General features: G+C 42.1%; 1 protein-coding gene across 1 annotated transcript; it reads right to left on the bottom strand.

The window, feature by feature from the left end:
- Positions 1-4731: 4731 nt before the first annotated feature.
- LOC104575322 (coagulation factor XI) lies at positions 4732-19368 on the bottom strand. Its single transcript, XM_010222663.2, has 15 exons — positions 19157-19368; positions 18378-18436; positions 16372-16534; positions 15973-16079; positions 14517-14676; positions 13855-13964; positions 12102-12261; positions 11206-11315; positions 10952-11111; positions 10726-10841; positions 10238-10412; positions 8929-9104; positions 8544-8639; positions 6444-6583; positions 4732-4890 (listed from the first exon to the last, which is right to left on the bottom strand). The coding sequence occupies exons 2-15, from the start codon at positions 18433-18435 to the stop codon at positions 4732-4734; spliced, it is 1890 nt and encodes a 629-aa protein (XP_010220965.1). The 5' UTR covers position 18436; positions 19157-19368.
- Positions 19369-21146: the final 1778 nt, after the last annotated feature.

Genomic DNA, 21146 nt, shown 5'->3' with positions numbered 1-21146 from the left:
GCCCGGGGCTGCGTCCCCCCAGCTGTTGCAGCAGGGACAGTGGGTTCGGCAGCATCAGGACGTCGGACGTTGCCTCCATAAAGCAGCCGCGTGCGCAGCCCGTCTCTCCGCAGTGTCTTGCTTTGGCAGAGCTAGAGCTGTGCGCCGGTGCTGGGCTCGTGCTGCCGCGTGAAGGCGTCACCCCCAGAGCCAGGACTTGGTTCTGTCCCCTGGCAGATGCCAGTGACAGAGAGGAAAATCCCTCTCTGCGGCTGTTTTCCCCCGGCCTTGTCCCCAGGGTAGGTGGGGACAGGGGCTGCCTGCCAGGCAGTGCAGCATCCCCACGGCAGGTGCCATGATGCCGGGGGCTGGTGCTGGCAGGGGACAGGGTTGTTATCAGGGAGCTGCGAGACCAAGAGCAAAGTCCATCCGGGAGGTGTTGTGGGGGCAAACGCAGCTCGTGGGCAGTGGGACCACAAGGGAGCTGCACCAGGGCCCTGCCCCTGCTCCGAGCCGTCCCCTTGCCTGAGCCGCCTCCTGCGATGGGACCGGCTTTTCCAGGAGGCCCTGTTGGCAGGGAAGAGGAGGAGGAGGAAGGCTCTGTGCGCTGCATTGCCCTGGGATGCCCCAGCGGGCTCTGTGGAGCAAAGGCTCCCTGGGGATGCGGCGCCCCAGCACTGGCCTTGGTGGGACAGACGGAAAAATGCCGATTTTAGCCTTTTGTAGCTTGTTTCTCTGCTGGGATTGAGGAAAGGGGGCTGTAGATAAGGGCACTGCAGCAGGGAATCACCACCAGAAGCAGTAGTTCCCTCCGCACGGAGTGCAGCAGGACAGGGTTGCAGCAGGGAGCACACAGGGTTTTCGCTCCTGCCACCCCTGCGTGCAGCTTCGCCGAACGTTGTGAAAGAGCCCAAGGGCAGATCCTCGCCCTTTGAGCCCGCGTTACGCCAGCTCCGGGGGCGGCAGCGCCGGGGAGCCGGGCTGGCCCGGGGACGCCGCCATCCCGCTCCGAATGGAGCGTCGTGACGAGCTCGGCTAAACGGGCCCCATCAATGGTGCTCCTGGCTCTGGCAAGAGGGCCTTTAAGCACGCGTTAACAGGGGATAATCTGGACAGCCATGGGTCCTCCCCTGTGGATTTTCCAGCCCTGCTCCATAAGGAGCACAAAATTTCGCCTCTGGTGTCGCAGCAGCCCCAGAGGGCTCCTAAGCACTGCTGGGAGCAGCAGCTCTTTCCAGCGAGGCCGCGTTCCAGCCGATAACGTTTCGTGTAGCCCCGTCTAAAGGCAAATGTTTGCAGCCGCTTTGGTCAGCAGGACATGACCTGCGTGCTGGGAAATATTTGCATTATTCCCTGTTGGAAATGGCAGTTACAGCAAAGGTTAAGTGGAGGCACTGGCTTTTCCCCAGTAAAGGAGGATTTCCAGCATTCCCTACTCAGAGGCTCCCAAATTGCAGCCTCAAGCAATTTCCCCAACTTTCAATTTGGCTCCATTTGCAGCTGATATTAATGTAGCTAGCTTGAAATTATAGTTCCAGTATGGTTTCTCTGGGTGGTGGATTGGAAACTTCTATTGGGCCAAGGAGCAGGGCCAGGGATGTAAAGCCCTCAGAAATGCTGATCCTCACTGCAAACGCCCCAAAGGAGATGGGAGACAGAGGCACAGGGCCAGCTCATGTTGTCATCGCGCTGCTGCTGACAGCCACAAACCGGTTTCGAAGACGGTGAGTGAAAGAACGTGGGTTTTATGACACTTATTAAATCATCTCTTAGCTGCAAACGCCTCTCGGTCTTAATTGCTTTTCAGAAGCTCCTTTAGTGCTCAGCTGTGTGTTTTGGCGTCTGTACAGTCTTGAAACGTCTCCTGGGCCCGTCCAACCTGCCTGGTGCTCCCAGGGGCTGGGCTCCTCCTGCACCCGCTCCCACATCTGTGTAGCTGAGTTTTGAATGAGCCAAGCGAGGGGGGAGTCAGAAAGAAGTGCAGCAGTGAGAGGTGAAGCTTTGGGGTGTGTGGGACTGTCACGGAGGCCGGGTCGGGAGCTTGGCAGGGAAGTTCATGCTCCAGCACTGACTTTTTTCCTCCTTTATGAGGAGGAAGCTGCAGGTTAAAGTCAGCATCTCCTTTCCTCTCCTCTTGGGGGAAGCTGAACTTTGGATCAGTGCTGAGCTGCTCAGTTACCCCAGAAGGCCTTTCCCATTAACCAGCTTGTAATTAAACAAGCAAATGCAATAAAAAGCCCAAATCAGGGTGCTTATTTGGTGCCCCTTCCTTGCTGCCTGGGAGCAGGAAAGCGGAGGCTGCTTCTGCAGCCCTTGCACAGCCTGTCCCCGTGGTGCCGTCTGGGCTCCGGGTGGTGAAGGGAGCATCAGGGGCTCCTTGGGGTTGGTTTGAGGCTCTTAGAACAGCCGCGTTTCTTGGGCATTTCCCTGTGGTTAAATGTCAAAATTCCCAGTGCAGCTGATAGCCCCAGAGCGCCTTGGCCTTAGGTCTCTTCTCCGTGGAGAGGGGAGCAGGGGTCTGGTTTCCCCCAGCACCTGCATGTGACACCTGAGATCCAGCTCCTCAAGCCCCCGTATCCCTGCCCTGAGCATCCCTGCAGGCCACATCTCCACCCCCTGCATCCCTGATCCAAGCACCGGGCACCCCACCCCCTGCCACTCTCATCCCGGCACTGAGCAGCCTCGCATCCCACATCCCTGCATGCTGAAACGCACATCCTGGTCCCATCTCCCCGCATCCCAATCCCGGCATCTCCCCGCATCCCAATCCCGGCATCTCCCCAACGTCCCTCCGGCCGGCCGGGTACCGCGGAGGCCTCACCATAGAGAGCGGTGGCACGAGCGGCCGCCAGACGCGGCTCCCCCTCCCACCCTTCTCTCTATGGTACTGCCAACTTCCGCCTACAGGACGCCACGCGCTGCCATTGGCTACGGGCTCGAGGGCGGGGTTATGCAAAGCAAATAGCAAACGCGAAGAGGGGCGGGACGAGTGCAGCGACGGTGGCCGGGATGGGCCAAAGCGGTTTCCCGGGCGGCGGGAACGTGGCTGGGGGAGGGGTGGGGCGCGAGGCGCGAGGGGCCCGTGTGGAGGCCGCGGCCGCCCGGGGCCTGCCCGTTGTTAGGCCGTTACCGTTGCAAAAACAGGGGTCAAGCGCGGTGCTGAGAGCTGCAGCCCACACTGCTGCTCCGGGAAACTCAGGTAACGGGTTTTCTTGGGAGGCACCTGCACTAACGTACCCGGTGTCTCCTGTCATGCAGTGAGGCAGCAGTTGCCCTCGTGGCCAAGAAGGCCAATGGAATCCTGGGGTGCATTAAGAAGAGCGTCTCCAGCAGGTCGAGGGAGGTGATCCTGCCCCTCTACTCAGCCCTGGTGAGGCCACATCTGGAGTATTGTGTCCAGTTCTGGGCTCCACAGGACAAGAGGGATGTGGAGCTGCTGGAGAGAGTCCAGCGCAGGGCTACAAGGATGATCAGGGGCCTGGAACATCTGCCCTATGAGGAGAGGCTGAGGGAGCTGGGCCTGTTCAGCCTGGAGAGGAGAAGGCTGAGAGGGGACCTGAACAGTGTCTATAAGTACCTCAGGGAGGCAGTGAGGAGGATGGTGCTGGCCTCTTTTCAGTGGTGGACACAGACAGAACTAGAGGAAACAGCCAGAAACTGAAACACCAAAAGTTCCGCTTGAACTTAAGGAAAAATTTCTTGACAGTGAGGGTGCCAGAGCACTGGAACAGGCTGCCCAGAGAGGTTGTGGAGTCTCCTTCTCTGGAGATCTTCAAAACCCGCTTGGATGCAGTCCTGTGCCACGTGCTCTAGGTGACCCTGCGTGTGCAGGGGGTTGGACTAGATGATCTCTAGAGGTCCCTTCCAACCTTAAGCATTCTGTGATTCTTAACGCGGGTTACTTCTCACAGCCAAACAAGGCGTTAGGAATCCATACAGTCTGAAAAGCCCCTGGAGAGCCGTAAGAATAAAGTTTTGTGGATAAATACTACAAATAAGAGATGCCAGCTGCCAGACTACTTCAGAGATCAATACTTTCAAAACTGCTTTTCAAATAAGATTGGATATTAAAACCTTCAGATATGCTGATCTGAATTTCACAATATAACATTCAGAAATTGCTCACCACTCCTTTATTTCCAAGCACCCCAAAGAATCATGAGCCTAATTTAAGATTCAGTGGCTCAGATTCCCATGTAGCATAGATGAGAGGTATGATGATAGAATTACTTTGAGAATACTGGTTAAAATGGCCTTTACAGATGAGAAAACATAAGCATGCATCTTGAGGGCAATATGGGGCTGTTCTACAGGAGAGTGAAAAACCCTCGCTGTCCGTAGCAGAGCGTGGGTACTTGTTGTGTCTGCTCTCTGGCATTTGGTTGCCTGTCCTTCCGCTCGTGCAACCATGTTTTGGGACTTTATACCGAACATTACGTGGTAAAGAAAAAAGCCTTTTGCATCTATATCCTCTGGTTGGCCTACTTTTTATATTGTTTAAGTGAGAATTAGGGTTTGCAGTAGAGCAGGTCAGGAGGAGTTAATTTTGGTAGTAAATCATGCAGAAGTAGCTGATTCCGGCATATTTCTGGGAATAGCCTTGTGGGCTTATGGAAATCAAGTCCCATAGTTCAGACGATCTTTTTTCCTGCCATATCAGTGCCCACAAACCTGATTTATTTTTTATTACAGCTTTTTATTTAGTAAATGTGAAGTTTGTTCATTCTTCTTTTCCATGTGCAAGTCTTCCGTTTATGTTTCTGTTTTTTCCAGAATCCAGTCTGCGTATTGCACAATGCTGGTGTAGACGCCGGGCTGCCCCGGGCGCGCGCAGCCCTCGCCCCAGCTGGTGATGCCCACCAGGTACCAGACTTCCTCGTGCTTGCAGGACAGCGGCCCTCCCGAGTCTCCCTGCGACACAGGAGGAGAAGAAAAGAGTGTCCAAGGGCTGGCACCGGTCAGGGTTATTCTCAAGGAAAAACCTTCATAAAAAGCAGCATCACTCGGTGTTTACACCACCATAACTGTCTAAGTTTCTAATACTTAACGTCTAAAGCTGATTAACACAGTGGTGAAGTAGATTTTACTTTTTTTCTGTGAATTGGCTTCTAAGTATTTTCCAGGCATTGCAATACATTTCAACTTTCCATTAATGTTCAAAGCAACAGACGAATGTACATATGTATTTATTTATTTATATATATACAGCTATCTTGATGTTAAACCCAATGAAAAAGATCATATTCAGAACCAAGAAAAATATAACATTTACCATTATGGAAATTATCAATGGAAAAATATATATTTACCTTTTTTTTTTTTCCTTGCGATCCTGTATTCAGTGTGCTAACCTCAGTTCTGTACATGGTTTATTATGTATATCTGTTATATCTGTTTTCCTATTTCTAACTGATCTTTCTGAACATAGAGTTTTCAAGGATAGCATGGCTGTCATGAATGATAGCTGAGATGATAGCAAGTTTGTTATTTTTATATAAGAGCACCTCCGTGCTCTGGCATGCTGTATTAAAGAAAGCTTGACTATCAGAGAAGAAATTACTTCCCAGCTCTGGAAATTTTTATTGATTACTCAATACCAATCAAAATAATGGTTGACAATGTAGAATAGAAATGTTAACTGTTAAATGCTTAAAATAAGTACTACGTTCAGTAGAATATTTATTTTTTGCTAATCAGACAACATTTTCATCTTGTATAAATTTGTTCAAAATATCTAACTTAATAGAAGTACGTGAGTATAAAAGCAGAGAATCTGAAGCCACAATGTTTTGACACTTTGAATTTTAATAATGAATTGACCAGTCTGTTCAAGTTGTCTTTGTTCCATTCCCCATGTACTTTAATAGTATTCCAAACACTTTCCCTTCTGGATTGTGAATAATGGATTTTTAAAATAAGCCTTAACATGTATTTCATGTTAAGGAATAAAAACATTACATTGGAAATTTGGTGTTACTGGGGAAATGCTTTGGGGTACTATATTTCCTCTTTTTGGATTTCTGATACTCCAAAGGAATGCTGTTTTCCTCCTTAAACGGATGAGCAACAAATTTGCTTGTACTACTTCTTTGCTGGTAGTGGGGTTTTTTTTTAAGCAAAAGTGATATAGTTTTCATCAAATTAATTTTGCCTCAATACTTTTGATTTTGGCTGTAGTAAGAGACAAATGGAGAGGGCGCATGTGAAAGTGTGAGCATGAAGATGTGTGTGTTTGTACACACACTCAAGCATTTCCTTACCTGGACATTGCATATAATCTATCTCTGACTTCTATGTTGCATAAGAAAAGTCCTGTATATACTTTAGATGTCAGTAGTTTTGGCATACAGAAGTAACAAGTTAAATGGTAGTCCTATTTATAGTTGTGTTTTTGTTGTTACCATAAACAGTTTAGTTATGGTTTGCAATTGTGTATTTGTATATGTTACTCTGTACTGCTTTACCTTACAAGCATCCCTTCCACCTTCCTCGTAGCCGGCACAGACCACCCTGTCATCTATTCTGCGATGTCTGTACCTCGCCTGGCATTCCTCTTTGGACATGAGGGGAACAGTCACCTTCTGCAGAATATCCTCCACGCGACCTAAGCAACATGCAGGTAAGAACAGAGAAACGTTCAGTCCTAGCAAAAGAAAAACTTAAATTAAAATTTAGAAATCCTCATATGGTGCTGTTATCAAGTTGGAGGCTACTGCTTTTAGGGTGATGTTTGACTTCAACACTGTCTTTTTGTGTTAGCACACAATGTGGGCTGTTAATGTGAGTATTTCAGTAACACCATTTTATCAGTGTATACGTCTCATGACTGGGCAAACTTTAAAACTCCCTTGTGATTTTGCTGATTGAATCCTCTTAAGAATCTGGATTTCAGCTCATTGGCCCTCAGAACACACGCTCCCAGGCAGGCGCATCGCTGTGTATCCTGAACAATTCTGTCTCAGCAGGGATGGCAGGAGTATTGGAGCCTCCCAGTTGCCAGCTCAGGGCTGCTCAATGCCCTCATATTCACTGAGTTGAGAAAGTTACAGACAGAGGAAATAGCAGCATGAGAATCAGCGTTTCCTGAGAAATTAAGAACTACAGTCTATACAATATCTACCTAAATATACCAGATTTCACACTGAACTCCAACCCTCGCATAGGAAGGTGAGTAAAGGGGAGGACTCTGTATAAAGAGATTACAATATAAAAGAAGACTTGACCTACCTCTGTAAAAGATCAGAGACTTTCAAATCAGATTTACTATCAAAATACAAAAGTCATTTATAGGTGCTTATAAACAACATTCAGAATCATAAAAGCAACACATTTCAATCTGATTTCTAAAGTGAATTCCTATTAGTGAAATCAATGAAATCACATAAACAAGTAGACTGGTTATGTGCAGACTTCAAATCACAATCACATATCTCAGCAATTAAGTCTGTTGACTTTTCCAGCTGGCAACTCAAAAAGGAGAATCTATTCCAGTTGTATATATCATTTTTGCCAATATAATCGGATAGAATCTAAGGAAATGTATTTGAGAACCATACTGGTTACATTGAAAATTGAATTCTTACAGAGTCTGATTTCTTGAATCAATGAATTTATGAATCTTTGTAACAAGCCTGTTGTGATTTTTTTGTCAAATAGCTGAATCATTTAGTGATAATTTTATACATCTTTCCTATATGCTTTCTGTAATAAGTCTTAATAGAAGTAACTGCAAGTGAGGAAAACTATAGTGTCTACTGCAATAGCAGTAGCCCAAAGAATGGTAGATTTTGCTTTAAAAAGCCTTGGCCTGACTCTAATCAAATGTTTACCAGTGTAAAACATAAAAATGTCCAGTGAAGGACATTAAAGGAGTTATCCAGCTTGAATATGGGAACCATTGGAATAACTGACCAGCGAATCACATACTAAGATCATGAGCTCAAACCCTATTTTACAACCTTCAGGGTTTTTCTGTTTTTCTGTATTTTCTGTATTTGATTTGACCCCCAAGTGAAGATTTCTTCAGATTTTTTTGTTTCTCTTACATGCATCAGGGACTGAACCCAAAAGATCTCAGTATATCTTATATTCTTAAACTTTCTTTGTTAGGACATTCTCTTTCTTTCCCCTGCCTGGGCAGATGAGCTGTGTTAGCCCATTGGACCATCCCAAATTCCACCCCCCACAACTGTACAAAAGGATATCAGTAATGTCAGGGTTAGATCCTCTGCATCTTCACAGATTAGCATCTCAATATAATAAATCACTTCCTAACAGGAGGTGTGTCTGAGCATACTAAATAATCTGAAACGGGGCAACTTCAGCATTCACCCAGCTGCAGCAGGCAGCCTGACAGCCCAGTATAGAGCAGCAGTCTATAGGACTAGCTATGCTGAAGCCACTGGCCCTGATGACTGATGTGAGTTCGTACAAGTAAAGCCATGAACAAATGCACAGTCTGTGTAGCCTGATTTCAAGGACTCAAGAGTTTGTTTGGTATTTGTTTGCCTTCTTGTTACACCAATTTGGCAAATACAAGCACTCGCTGTTTGATTAACGTGTACCTCTCTCTTTCCTGTAACCCCATCCGGTCACCCAGCAGTTGGTGTAAAGTGTGTTAGCATCCTCTTTCGATGGCAGGCAAATGGGTAGTTGGAGATCTAAAATACAATTGGAAACGTGAGTTTGGCCAGTAGAAATACTGACACAGTTAAAGTTTCACAGGCACCCTGCACAACCCCTGGTGATAGGCTCACTGTTGTGCCTTGTCTCTTATACTATGTATTGCCCCAAAAGCTACCCATGCTTCAAAGACAGAGTAAGATTGTCCTCAAAGCCCATTAATTACATATTGCAGGAATCCAGCCCAAGATTCATGAAGTGCAATAACAAAACCATCCCTGGGACATGCTGCACATTTTCAGAATTCCTCTGTAATACTCTACATACCAGTAAAATTCATAGGTGTTTCGAGTTTCATTAAAGCAATGTCATATCCCATCTGGGCGAATTTATACTGAGGGTGAACAATAATCTCTTGCACTTTGAAGAAAGGCACTTCTGCTTTTATTTCCGATTGTTTTAAAATTCCCGCATAAACTCGCCAGATGTCGGGATTCGCAAGACTGAGGGAAGAGACAAGTGGTCAGTGTGTGGCACACGAATTTGCCCTGGTTTAGGGTTTGCATGCAGGGGTCAGTCCCTGAGTGCACAGGCAAAGCGCTGAGGTCGCCCTCCCCACTTTTGTTTTCACATTCTCAAACTTGAAATTTTGAAAATTTTGTATTTGAATACATAAATGCACTAGTCTTAATTTTCAAGCAACGACATTTACATCTTATTTTTAAAATATATTTCATCTCTTTGCCCTTTAGTATTCTGACAACTTCTACCAACATGGGATGTCAGAGAGATAATGACATTCCTCATATCCTCATAACCATATATGGTTATAGGGGGTTTAGAGAGTATAACTGCTTTAATAGGTTTTATCTCTAAAGGCCAAATGTTGGCAAAACTATTTCACATTAAAATCAGATTACTCGAATAAATGTGTCTAATTTGATCCCAGGTTGCTGAGTCAATGTTCACATCTTGGAAGCACGTTACCTGTTACTTGTTCCAATACATAGCCTTAACATTTTCAATTTGTAAGTGCCAGGATAAGGTGCTTTACAGATGCAGCCAATGTAACAAGGGAAATGGATGATTTGCATGTCAGTAAAATCAGCTTTTCAAAACAGGAGTGGCTTCATTACCCACATCTGATGGTAATTTGGCATCAACAACAACACATACTACATGCATTGGTGCAAATTAGCAATACCTTAAGTGCTGGCTGCTCTAAATTTTGCACTTTTAGATGAAATACGCATTAATGTAGAGTATTAATTGAAAGATTAATAAAAATAGAAAAAAAAAACGATTAAAGGAAAGCCAACACAATTAGGGTCTGGATATTTCATACAAGAGATAAACAAGTCAGTTTAAAGCTCAGGTATCAGAAACAGCCTAATTGGTGTACCACCCAGCTTTATATTGCATGCCAACCAAATAAATTAGATTTTACTGAGCAATTACAACAAAAATAGGAAGTCTGACTTAAAACTTCCCCTTTTGGCTACATAGAAACAATTCACTTCATTCTAGTCCTCATTTTTTATCATGCATGCTCATGTTTTTCTGAAAAATGCATCTCGATTTTTCTCACACGCTGAAAGAAAAAGAAATGGTGAGTACCTTGATACTGAGCACCCACCTCACAACACAGTGAGCAGCTGTGAGGATCCACTGGTTGCTGATGATGGAGCCTCCGCAGATGTGTCTCTGGCGGGGCACCTTCACGTGCAGGCTCACCTGCCAGGGCCATTCGCCGGGAGCCGAGTCGGTCCCTCCAACAATCCTGATGCTTTTTTCAGAGTGCTGCATACACACTGCGGAAAGAATTGAGAAAGGGCAAAGATTTTCACTCGCTAGCCAAAAGACAAAGATGAATTGGCTTTGGTCTTCTGTTAAAAAAGGTGATACATTTCTGATTGTAACGTCTATTAAAAGCAAGTTCATGATGCTTTACACAGTATACACTGCGCAGGATTGTCACAAACTACCTTCACTAGTCCAGAACACGACTTAACTTTGCAAGAAGTCCCATTACCATTTCAATGCTCCCTGAGTGCTGGGGAGGTTCAGGCTTCCTGTACTGAAATAGTTTAAGACTTGCCTTTTTTAACCGAAAATTTTACTTACCAGTACTGGCCTTTTTCTTGCATAATCTTAGTGAGTATCCAGAGATCCTTCCTCCTGCATGTACTATTTTCACTGGGGATCCACTTGAGGACATTTTTAGGTGGCACTTACATTTCCTGCCAATAAATTAATGTAAAGATTCAGTTTTGCATGACACATATGCTATTCCCTTCCTAAGTCTGTAGATGATTCAATCTTTAAAACATTTTTTTAAAATGTATCTCACCCTTCTTCATTGCATGAATCTTGGAGTGGAAAGTAGGTAAAAAATTGGCAACGGATCATGTCTGTGCAAACTTGCTGACAAGCTTTGTGTCCTTTAGCATACGTGACATTGAGTTCCTCTCCCAAAAAGTTCATATTTGTGTAAGTGCGAGAATTGCAGGCTGCAAGAATAAATATTCCAAACATCAGTAAGGCTAAGTGTCATGATTAATTCAAAATTAGTATTTTAAATTAGTATTGTAATGTATTCTTTACCAGGGAAGGATCTTCTACAATTTAGGAGACTAAAGCCTGATACAGCTTTTTCTCTTGATATAAGTGCATCTGGTATACCACTTCTTGATGTCTTCAGAAGGCAAAGATTTCTAAAAATGAAAGATTTCAAATATAACTAATTCTCTTCTCACATTCTAAAATTGATGTTTTAGGTACCAATAAAAGAATGTGCTTTATTAAGTACGCTTTTTCTCCCATCTCTGTAATGTAAAATATATTTCATATAAAAATGCATTAAAGAAATGCTAACTCAAAACCTAAATTCACAGAAAAATAGGGCCTGTGCAGTTCTGTGGAGTGGCATATGGCTGTACTATTAGATTGTATAGTATGTGTACATACATAGAAAAGGTGACTTGAGATGATACATGCCATCTCAGTTTTGCTGCTCCCTGAAATTTCTTTGAAACTTTATTCTTCTTTTCACATGAGTTTTTTGTGGAATTTAGGTTTTTAACTCTTCTCACTACTAAATACAAAAAAAAAGGGAAGTTCTTTAAAAGGAAACACTTCACACCTGTTTATGCAAAACCCTTTCAAATAAATAACTTTATAATGCAGGAAAACAGATTTCTTGAAATATGTCTTTAAGATATTATCTTATTCTCTCTTTAATGCCTATAACTTCTCAGATTAATGCCCAGATGTGCAGCTAAGCTACAAATGCCTGGTTACGCTGCATGACAGATGAAATGCCCACAGAAAATTATGAAAATATAAATAACACATGTAAAAAACAATGCTTTACTGGAAGTAACCCTCTAACCTCAATTTCTCAATAATTTCCATAAGTATCATAAAAATTAGTTAAATATAAAAACTCTAGTACTTTTTCAAATATCTACTTAGAAAATTAAAGTTATGATTATATTCACCTTTGGGATTCTATTTGCCATTCCCTGGTAAAGAATGTAAAGAACAAGCAGTTTGGAAAATAAGTACAAATAGTTTGGCAGACGGAGATATCAGGAGTGAAAAAAGTTGTAATGTTAATTCCTGAAAATTCTTTATGTTCAAAAATGTCCATCAGACAATCTGTATAAGACAAGAAAATAGTATCAAAATTCAAAAGATTTATAGTGTTATCAAAAGAAAAAAAAAGACTTACAAATTATTTAATTTGTATCGTGGTTCACTGTTTCCTTCTTTTGTGACTGATAAGCTGGAAAGATATAATGTTTTAACTAAAAAACTATTTCTCATGAACATTGTTTTAAGTGTGTCAGCTTATGTAGAGGAGTATTGAGCAGGGATGAGGATCAAGGAGAGAAGCAGGGAAATGACATTTAGAGCTGCCAAGGGAAAAATATCCAGGAACAAGTGAGGATTCAGTGAGGATTAGCAGAGGAGCTGTTCTTGTGCTCGGAAGGGAAGAAAAGCTAACGACAAAGGACATAAGAAAGAGTAAAAAACATTTTGCTTTTTTTTTCTCTCTCTTTTTCCAGAAAACTAGTTACAGTCCTATCAGTGCTGTCATAAGTCATAAATTTCTTTGATAGTTTCTATTTTTTTTTAATTGTTATTTCAATTTAAAATCATACCATTTGGGCATGTGCTTCAGCCTCCTGAATTTTTCTGCAAGTAGGACCCTCAAAGTGCTAGAATTTTTCTTCTAACCATGAACATGTGTCTTTCTGGTCTATCTTACAGTGCAGCACTTTGGAAAAAAAAATCTTTCCACTGATCTTTCTTCTACATATATATAGTGAGGGAATAGCTGAATCTCTTCTCGTTATACCCCACCCCAAAATTCCTCCTTTCTTTCTTATTCTTCACACTTCATTTTCTTATTGGTGCTTTGTTTTTAGGAACTGAGCTAAACTAATTTTTTTTCAAAGTTTACAGAGATTTATCCTGTAGCAGGACTATCAGAGTCTGTCAAAGTCTAATCAGAAAACATGTTGATAGAGGAGGAAAGATGGAGGGACCCAGAAAATATAAAGTGTGATTTTAAATTAGAAGGAAAGATTATCTACAAATTCAAATAAAGCTACATAGAGGCAGATGAAAAAATATCATCATTAAGAATAGAAAATAGCAAGCAATAAGACAAGAAAGAGGTAGGTGAAAAAAAAAAGTGAAGTAGGATGTTTTAATCGAGAATAAGGTACAATATAAACTGTTGGATCCTACAAATCCTGAGAGTTTGGGCTGGGTAATGGCTGCAGGAACAAGCACAGACTCTGCTTCATCACAAGTCACAGATGCGTCGCACAGGACGCAGCCCTTCACGTAGCCAGTTGTACTAGAAAGCCACCAGTATTCATTAGAAATTTCCAAGCACACACGTGGTATACAAACAAAATTAGAAAGCCCTATACTCCTCCTGACCTTTGAAATGGATGAGATTTTACCTTTCATTTTTAAATCTCTGATGCAAAGATAAAATTGCAATTTAATCAAACTAATCTTATGAAAACCTACTTTAGATCTTCAAAGCAAATGACTGGTTTTGTAACACAGAATAATGAAAGGGAGAAATTAAAAAGATCAGAACCTCTTTAGTGATTCAGTCTGAGAATTAACAATAAGATTATTATTTTTCTTTTACATCACAAAACATATATGTGTCACAGATAGAGTCCTTTGTCATCTACCACTCATAAATCAAAAGATTCTAATAGTTACCTGTTTCAGAAAGCTGGCATGGCTTTAAAGAGAATCCAGAGACAACATCATCAAGCACTCTTATGCTGGTTGGTGTTCCTAAAGTGGCATGTTTCAAGAAGCAATTTTTACTGAATGACAAGGAATAAAGAAGGCAGTAAGACAACAGGCCTACAGTATCCTCCTGGCACCTTAACTCCTATCGAGCTGTATCCTCTGGCTGGGGCTGGGAACAGTCTGCAGTCTCCAGAAGAACCTTTACGTGAGGAACAGGTCTAGCTGAACAGTGTTTAACTTGCAAAACTGAGCAGGGGAACAGCTCAAAGCCAGTGCAACCACAATTCAAAGTATTTCTCTGACTGCAATGAAGATGCTATTTTCAGAGCAATAAGCAGAGTGAGATTTAATAGACCAATAAAACTGCTCACCTCCAAATATCACGTGCATTTTAATGTCTCCAGCATTAATTATTTTTTCAGTGCTATGATAATCAACTCAGTCTTTCTCACAACAGATGAATGAAACATAATTTACTATAGATATTTTCCTGACGGTTTGAATCAGCACTTCAAGAATGACAAGCCAAGCTAAAACTTACTTCCTTGTGTCAAGTCTTTCACCTTAGACTGCTCTGAGATCTACCCTGCAAAGCCACAGCGCTGCCAGGACTCAAACTTATTTACCGAAGGCTCACGTTGTGGAAGGTTTCTGAAGCATATGTGAAAAACTGGCAGTGGTTGTCATTGGTGCATCTTTCCTGACACTGTTGGTAAGTGTCGGCCATAACAACATCGTAATTTTCCCCTTCCATATCCAGTCCTTTGTGGACATCTGGACTGCAAGCTGGGAAAAACAAAAGAGAGAAAGTGTTTGGAAAGCATCTGCTGAAAAGGTAAGTGTTCAGATGATGCAAGCACTGCAAACCAGTGTACTGCCCGTGCTCCTTTGAGTTACATCATACTTCTCAAATGCTTCAGTTAGCAAAATCAGAAGTATGGGCAGGATGCCCATGATTTCCTGGTAAAGGAAAAAACCTACAGACTCTGAGGTGAAACACAGGCCATCTCTTGTTCCTTCAGCATTAAACAACTGAAGTTTAGAGTAATTATAAATTATTATATATCCTGCAATTTATCAGTTTTAACATACATGAGAGCAGATCTTCCATGGCAACCATGTAGCCTTCCTTGCTCTGTGTTCTGATGAAGCAGTTCCAAGTTCCCAAGAATACCACTTTACCTGCACAAAGGGCACGCTAATTCCAGTGACATCAATTGCACAAAACTGCATTAAAAACAAGAACACCCCACTGAAACCTGTTTTGCTGGGCCAAAGCTATTCAGAAGGACAAACATGAGATGCTGCTGGCAGGAGAGCCCTTGTAAACGTCCGGGAAGCTCTGGAAGGCAAGTGCCCCTCAGAAGCAAGCACAGGTCCCTGGTCACCAAGCTGCAGGGTAGAGCTCCCGCAGAGCACGGTGCAGTGACCCCGGCACGCTCGGCGTGATTGCAATGGATGAATGATGCTGGCATCAGGCTATGTTTGTCCTCCAAAGCAGCAACTGGATATTCCTTATTCCAGGATAACTTTTTCCTACAGCATCATGTTACAATTAAAGCTGATCTCCATCTAATGACAATGTGATGGTAGTAAAGGTTTAAACAACACAGTTAATGGACTTGAAATGTGCCCACTGGTAAATCCCAGCCACAGCAGCACACTGACACTATGACTGTGTATGTAACATGCAGATACTCAAAGGTGGAGCTGCTAATGAATTATTGCATTGGTGGCAGCAACGTCTCCTAAGGACTATCATTGCTCCTGCTTTTTAGGGCATAAAAATGTTATAAGTAAAGTTATAAGCAGGCAATCATACATATCTTATGAGAAGCTTGCTGGTGAGGGACTGTAGGGTTAAATTAATTTCTACAGCTGGAAGCCTGAAGCAAATGGGACACGGTGACTGCAGCAGCATAATTTCCTTGTTACCTTGTTTGGAGAGCCCAAGTGGTGGCTAGTTGGGGCTGAAGGATGAAGCAAGTGGAAGAATTGTAAGCTCTGAAGGAGATGTGGCAAGAAACATCCTTGCTATGTGATATGGAGCATAAAATTCATGTGTGAATAACCGTATCTTACCGCTAATTTTGATGTTACACTGTTTTAAGGAATGTCCAGAGATGGCACCGTCCATATCCACTTTTGGCAGTGTTTCAGTATCGCTGTCTTTTAAGTAGCAGGAAAACCTGTGTTGTAAAATGCAGCAATTCACAGCTTTTGCAGTATAACACAGTCCTTTCTATTCATTCTCAGGTGAAACACAGGCCATCTCTTGTTCCTTCAGCATTAAACAACTGAAGTTTAGAGTAATTATAAATTATTATATATCCTGCAATTTATCAGTTTTAACATACATGAGAGCAGATCTTCCATGGCAACCATGTAGCCTTCCTTCCACTGTGTTCTGATGAAGCAATTCCAAGTTCCCAAGAATACCACATAAAACCAGCAAAACCTGCACACACGTGAATACGTTACCTTTTTGTAGGATCATTAGTCCATGTTGCTGGCAAGTAGGTGAAGAAGAGACACGTGGGATGGTAGGTACACACTATTTGACAGTAATTGACATTTGGTGTAAACACTGTAGAGAGGTCTCCTCCTTGGAAGTAGGTATTTTCATAGATCTGAGTCACACATTCTGATAAGGAATAACAAAATACATGCATTTTAGCGGATAGTAGCGCCCACAGCTCTCCAAGGAGCGCGTTAAGGCACTGCTGCTCTGCCAGCTTGACGGCTCCAGCAGGTTTCAGGAGTGCCAGTGGCATCTTCCCAGAGAGCAGAGGACGGAGAATCATTAAGAGGAAAACCGGGAGCCAGAAGAGAGTACCGGGGCTGGAGTTAGAAACCTGTATGAGCAGATAAGCAGATGTCCTAATCCTGGAGGCAAATTCATAGAAGGTGCCCGTGTGGTGGTTTCAGTTCAGTTGCTCCCAGCATATTATTAGCCTGCTGCTTCCTTGCGACCCGCGCTGAGCCCAGGCCAACGCGCTGCACAACGCAGCAAATGCGGCCTGTGAGGAGGACGGTGTCGCCGTGCGGTGCAAAACCAAGGGAAACTGGCCTGTAGGCTCAGATTTCCAGGAATTCCCCACCTGTCCTGCACTGAGGGCTCTGTCATACAAACCACTCACATTGTACTGTTGTTTTGACCAAAATTGAAATATCTAAGTGATAACACATTCCTAGCTTGTGAAAATTGAGAATATGCAAGATCTCCATGTGAAGACGTGTAGAAGCACTCTCTGCACTTCCTATGTTTTGTCTTCTGAAGGGGTAGCAAATAGGCCAGTTTGTAGCCTGTGTCTATAAAATTGATTTTTCTTAGCTCAAGAATGGAGAAAATTACATACAATAATTATACTTAGGGAATTCGATGGTTCCTGTGCATAAAATGTGTAATGTATAAACAAAAGGAAAAAAAAACCAAGAAACTGTTATACATATTTGCCAGGTTTGCTAGTATTTTTAAAAAGGTAATCTCTTATTTGGACAAAAGATGGTACTTCACAAATACTGGGAATATTCTGGTGCATATGCTTTCGTAAGCCTTGTCTAAAGACTCGCATATACTCTCAGTAGAATTCCCTTTCCCAACTTGGCCATTGAGAGGAAAGCATTTTTTATAACTTATAATATTCCATATGAATTATAGAATAAAAAGGGTGCTGCAATTGTCTGCTGCATTACACATTTTGAATATTTTTATCTTCTTATAGTGTAAATTAATATATACACATCAATGCTATTTAATATGCTTTACTTCTTATAGCAAGAAAAATTATGCCACTTCTGAATGCTTTAATATTATACAAGTGTATGTTTCTTGAGTCTTAGAAATGTCAAAAAAATGTTTTTTTGAGCTTTCAATCGAAGTAAAACATTTCTTAAGTAACACTGCATTTGTCAAACAGATTTTTCTAAAAAAAAATTGCATTACCTAATTGTCCTCGGAGAAAATAGTTAATACATTACTGAACATAAAAGTGCATTATGTCTTAGCTCTAATTTATCAGCACAGGGGACTTCAGGGAAAGGCAATGGCATTTTGTAGTTTGACGTTTGCTAACCAAAGTAAATCATTAACATGGAATGGCACTGAAATATATGATCAGTATGATAAATACTGATTTTTCCGGTGTTTCAAAGAAATTCTGCAAACCATTTCTACTAAAACAGTTGTTTCTTGAGTTATCGTGCTTATTGCAGCAGTATTTCGAGGCTGATACTATGTGGCTGTTCTACAGATACTGCCTAAATCACAGTAATTTCACAGAAAGGGGGAGAAGAGCCAGCCAACTCTCCCAGGGCCGGGCTGTAGACACTAACACGTGTCCTCCCACCAAAAGTGCTCTGCTCTGTGGTTCTACTCACTCTCAGTATAAATATTTAGGCCGTTTTGTATATTAGCCTTTTTAATCCCCCATTCTAAAATATTTACTATTCCATGTGCATATTTTAGGAATTGTATGTTCACTTACCATTGTGAACTGAAGCAAATAAGAAAATGAAATAAGAAGTCAGATAAATCCAAGGCATCCTAAAAGAAAAAAATACAAATATTCTTTAGGATATACTTAATAAACGGTGCATAATTATTTTTACAAATTACCACAGTGCGTATTTCTTAAGTGATTTACAGTATGCTGTCTACCATTAATTCGAAATGGTATATGAGTTACAGATTACCACTGTGAGAAGCAATTATGGCTTAAATAGAGTAATATGCAATATCCTCAGAAGTTTGGGAGTTTACTTAGGGTTGCAAAGATATAATAGGACTTGCATACTCTCTCTCTTGTTTTGCAGCAGAATATTTATTCTTGATTAAACTGGAAACAACATTCCATTAAGATGTTATTAACCACGACTCTGTCCTGGAAGTTAACTAGACACTACTATCAACACAGAAGACATTTGATTCACACTCACCGTTTCTGGTATGTGTTACCTAAATCTTGTATCATTTCCTTTTTCCCCATGATACTGCAAGCTAACCACTCAACAGAATCCCTGAAGAGATCAGGACACACTGCCTTGTTGCTATGAAAGCCTCTACTGAGTATCAGCTGCAATAACGAGTACATACCTGAGCATACAGTAGGTCTGGATGAATGGATAAGGTTTGTGCTCTACCGAAGAAGATTTAAAAAACCAAAATAGTCTACAATTTGTGTTACATGTTACTGTGTCCGCAATGCTAGCTTGTCTTTAATATTTACTTTGAAATTGTGCTCACTTTGTCAATATTGTTACTGACCTTGGGCCATGTTTTCAGAGTGTAAATCACCAGCCTTGCAGAGAAATCAATAGACATGAATTCCACCAGCTGAGCATCAGTCTCTTGATACCTTGTTTTTTTAAATAAAAGTCTAATCCCTGCTTCAGGTAAGTCAGACTCTCCATTGTTAGCACAGAACCTACATAAAAAACATAAACATGAAGAGTAAATCCATAAGTAATTGGTGGCATTAGTGTGAACGATTCAGACCCAAGTAAAGGGCTTCATTATGAAATAAATGCAAATGAGCAGCAATCATCTGTTTTTTTTTCTCACCTTTACCATTCCTGGCATTCCATTTACCCAGGAAAATATGGGACTTAGCTGAGAACTCCCGCCTTCAGAAGAACCTAAAACTTTAAATGAAGAATGTAAAACTTTGTTTAAAAAGAAAAGTGAGTTGGTTTATTTTCTAATTCCTACAAACTGAGAGGATAGGACATGATGTGGAGGGAGGTACTGCTGTATTCACAGGTTTGCCACAGGATGGCACCAGTGCTGCTTTCACCAAGGGAAGAGGATGAAGGATTCCCCAAAGGTCGAGTCTTTTACTCGCTGGAAGAGGGAGATGTGCTCAGTGACACACGCCAGGAGGGTCTCTAGCAGCAAGGTACCAGCCTTGCTACGAGCCTGTTCATCTTGCGGTGCATGAAGGTGAAACTGAGCAAGGCAGGGGGATATCAACCTCCTGCACGTGTCCAAAACGTGGCCTTCGGGAGCCCAGGGAAGCAGTTTGTGTCCAGACGGCTGGAAACCTTGCGGGCCTCCGAGGCAGCCCCGGGACCACGTTGGTGCAGCAGCGCCGAGGAAGCGCTGCCGCGGGGCCCTAGCAATGTTCTTCACAACAACCGTAAAGCCCGTGCTCCTGAGCAGCTTGCACACTCCTCCGGGTCATTCCAGTTGAAAGTTTTGCCTTTTCTGACACCATAAGGAAAAAATGCTCTTTTTTCTCTCTAAAAATGAGACCAGCCCGCCCGGTTTTTATGGTAATGCAGAGTCATATTTCAGAAGCAGAGACAACACAACCTATTGCTGGCATCACTGGGACCACCCTATATAAACCAATATGCAGTAGGTTTAAAATTCACCCGTTGTCTTCAGGAAACAACTAGTCATCAGAAAATGACCACAAACAGTTACTTTATACATGTACTTTTCAATACAGAGTATTTTATTATCCCTTTATCAGGAAACTTGGCAAGAGCGCATTGCATCTTTACATTATTTTTGTCATACCCGTTAGAGGTTATAAAGAAGTTACAGTTTAGCTGATGTCCCTGTGCATTAGAGGCATGCAACAAAAATAAAGCACAAGCATAACTTTTAGACAGGTGTCACAAAAATTATTTCCAAATGGAAATGGATGCTACAGTTTTGTTCATTTAAAAAACTGTACAAAAATTGATCTGAGAAAAGAAGAAACTGATATTAGATTTTATTTGTATTAAAAATCCTGACTTTAAAGTCAGGGCTCAACAAAATACTTGAGGTGCCATTCCAATTTTCAGGTACTGAATGCCTGAGAAAATATATTCTGAATGCAAGTTTTGCTCCTACAAAGGCTCACCTAGGATCCAGAAGTTTTAACTAATTCTTTACCAAAGAATCTGTTGGGAAAACAAAAGATGAGTCATTTTTTAATATGTATTAGCATAAGAAAGTAGTCTCAGAAAGGTATATTTTTATAAAGAAAAGTAGTTTTACAGTCAACCCTGTGAAACGAACTTCTCACCATTACCAAAAAATAAAAATTGCCTTTGAAAACGAAGTGAAAAAGAAATTTACTTGGAAAACATAGGAAATATTTTCTTTCTATTCTGATATTTTATGAAGTACAGTGTTATGTTATGCATTAAGCCGCCTTGTGCTATTAGAAGTGCACAAAAGACAAAAGAATGTATGAAATCAAAGAGGCAGTAAGCACAGGTTGTGTCTTTCTTACGTGGTAACGCGTTCATCGTTAGAGGTG

This window comes from Tinamus guttatus, unplaced genomic scaffold (assembly GCF_059628265.1).
Source record: "Tinamus guttatus ecotype Peru unplaced genomic scaffold, ASM5962826v1 Tinamus_guttatus_pri_ptg000674l, whole genome shotgun sequence".
NCBI classification, from domain to species: Eukaryota; Metazoa; Chordata; class Aves; order Tinamiformes; family Tinamidae; genus Tinamus; species Tinamus guttatus.
Note: the sequence above shows the minus strand (reverse complement) of the source record. Positions and strands in the feature narration are given on the sequence as shown.

Bases quoted from the DNA above. Each gene is read 5' to 3' on its own strand.
- LOC104575322 (XM_010222663.2), bottom strand. From the start codon at position 18,435: ATGCCTTGGATTTATCTGACTTCTTATTTCATTTTCTTATTTGCTTCA. The intron at 12,262-13,854 runs GTAACTATTAGA...TGTCTTATACAG, and splicing joins ATGCCAGCTTTCTGAAACAG to ATTGTCTGATGGACATTTTT. The intron at 11,112-11,205 runs GTAAAGAATACA...TTATTCTTGCAG, and splicing joins TTGTAGAAGATCCTTCCCTG to CCTGCAATTCTCGCACTTAC.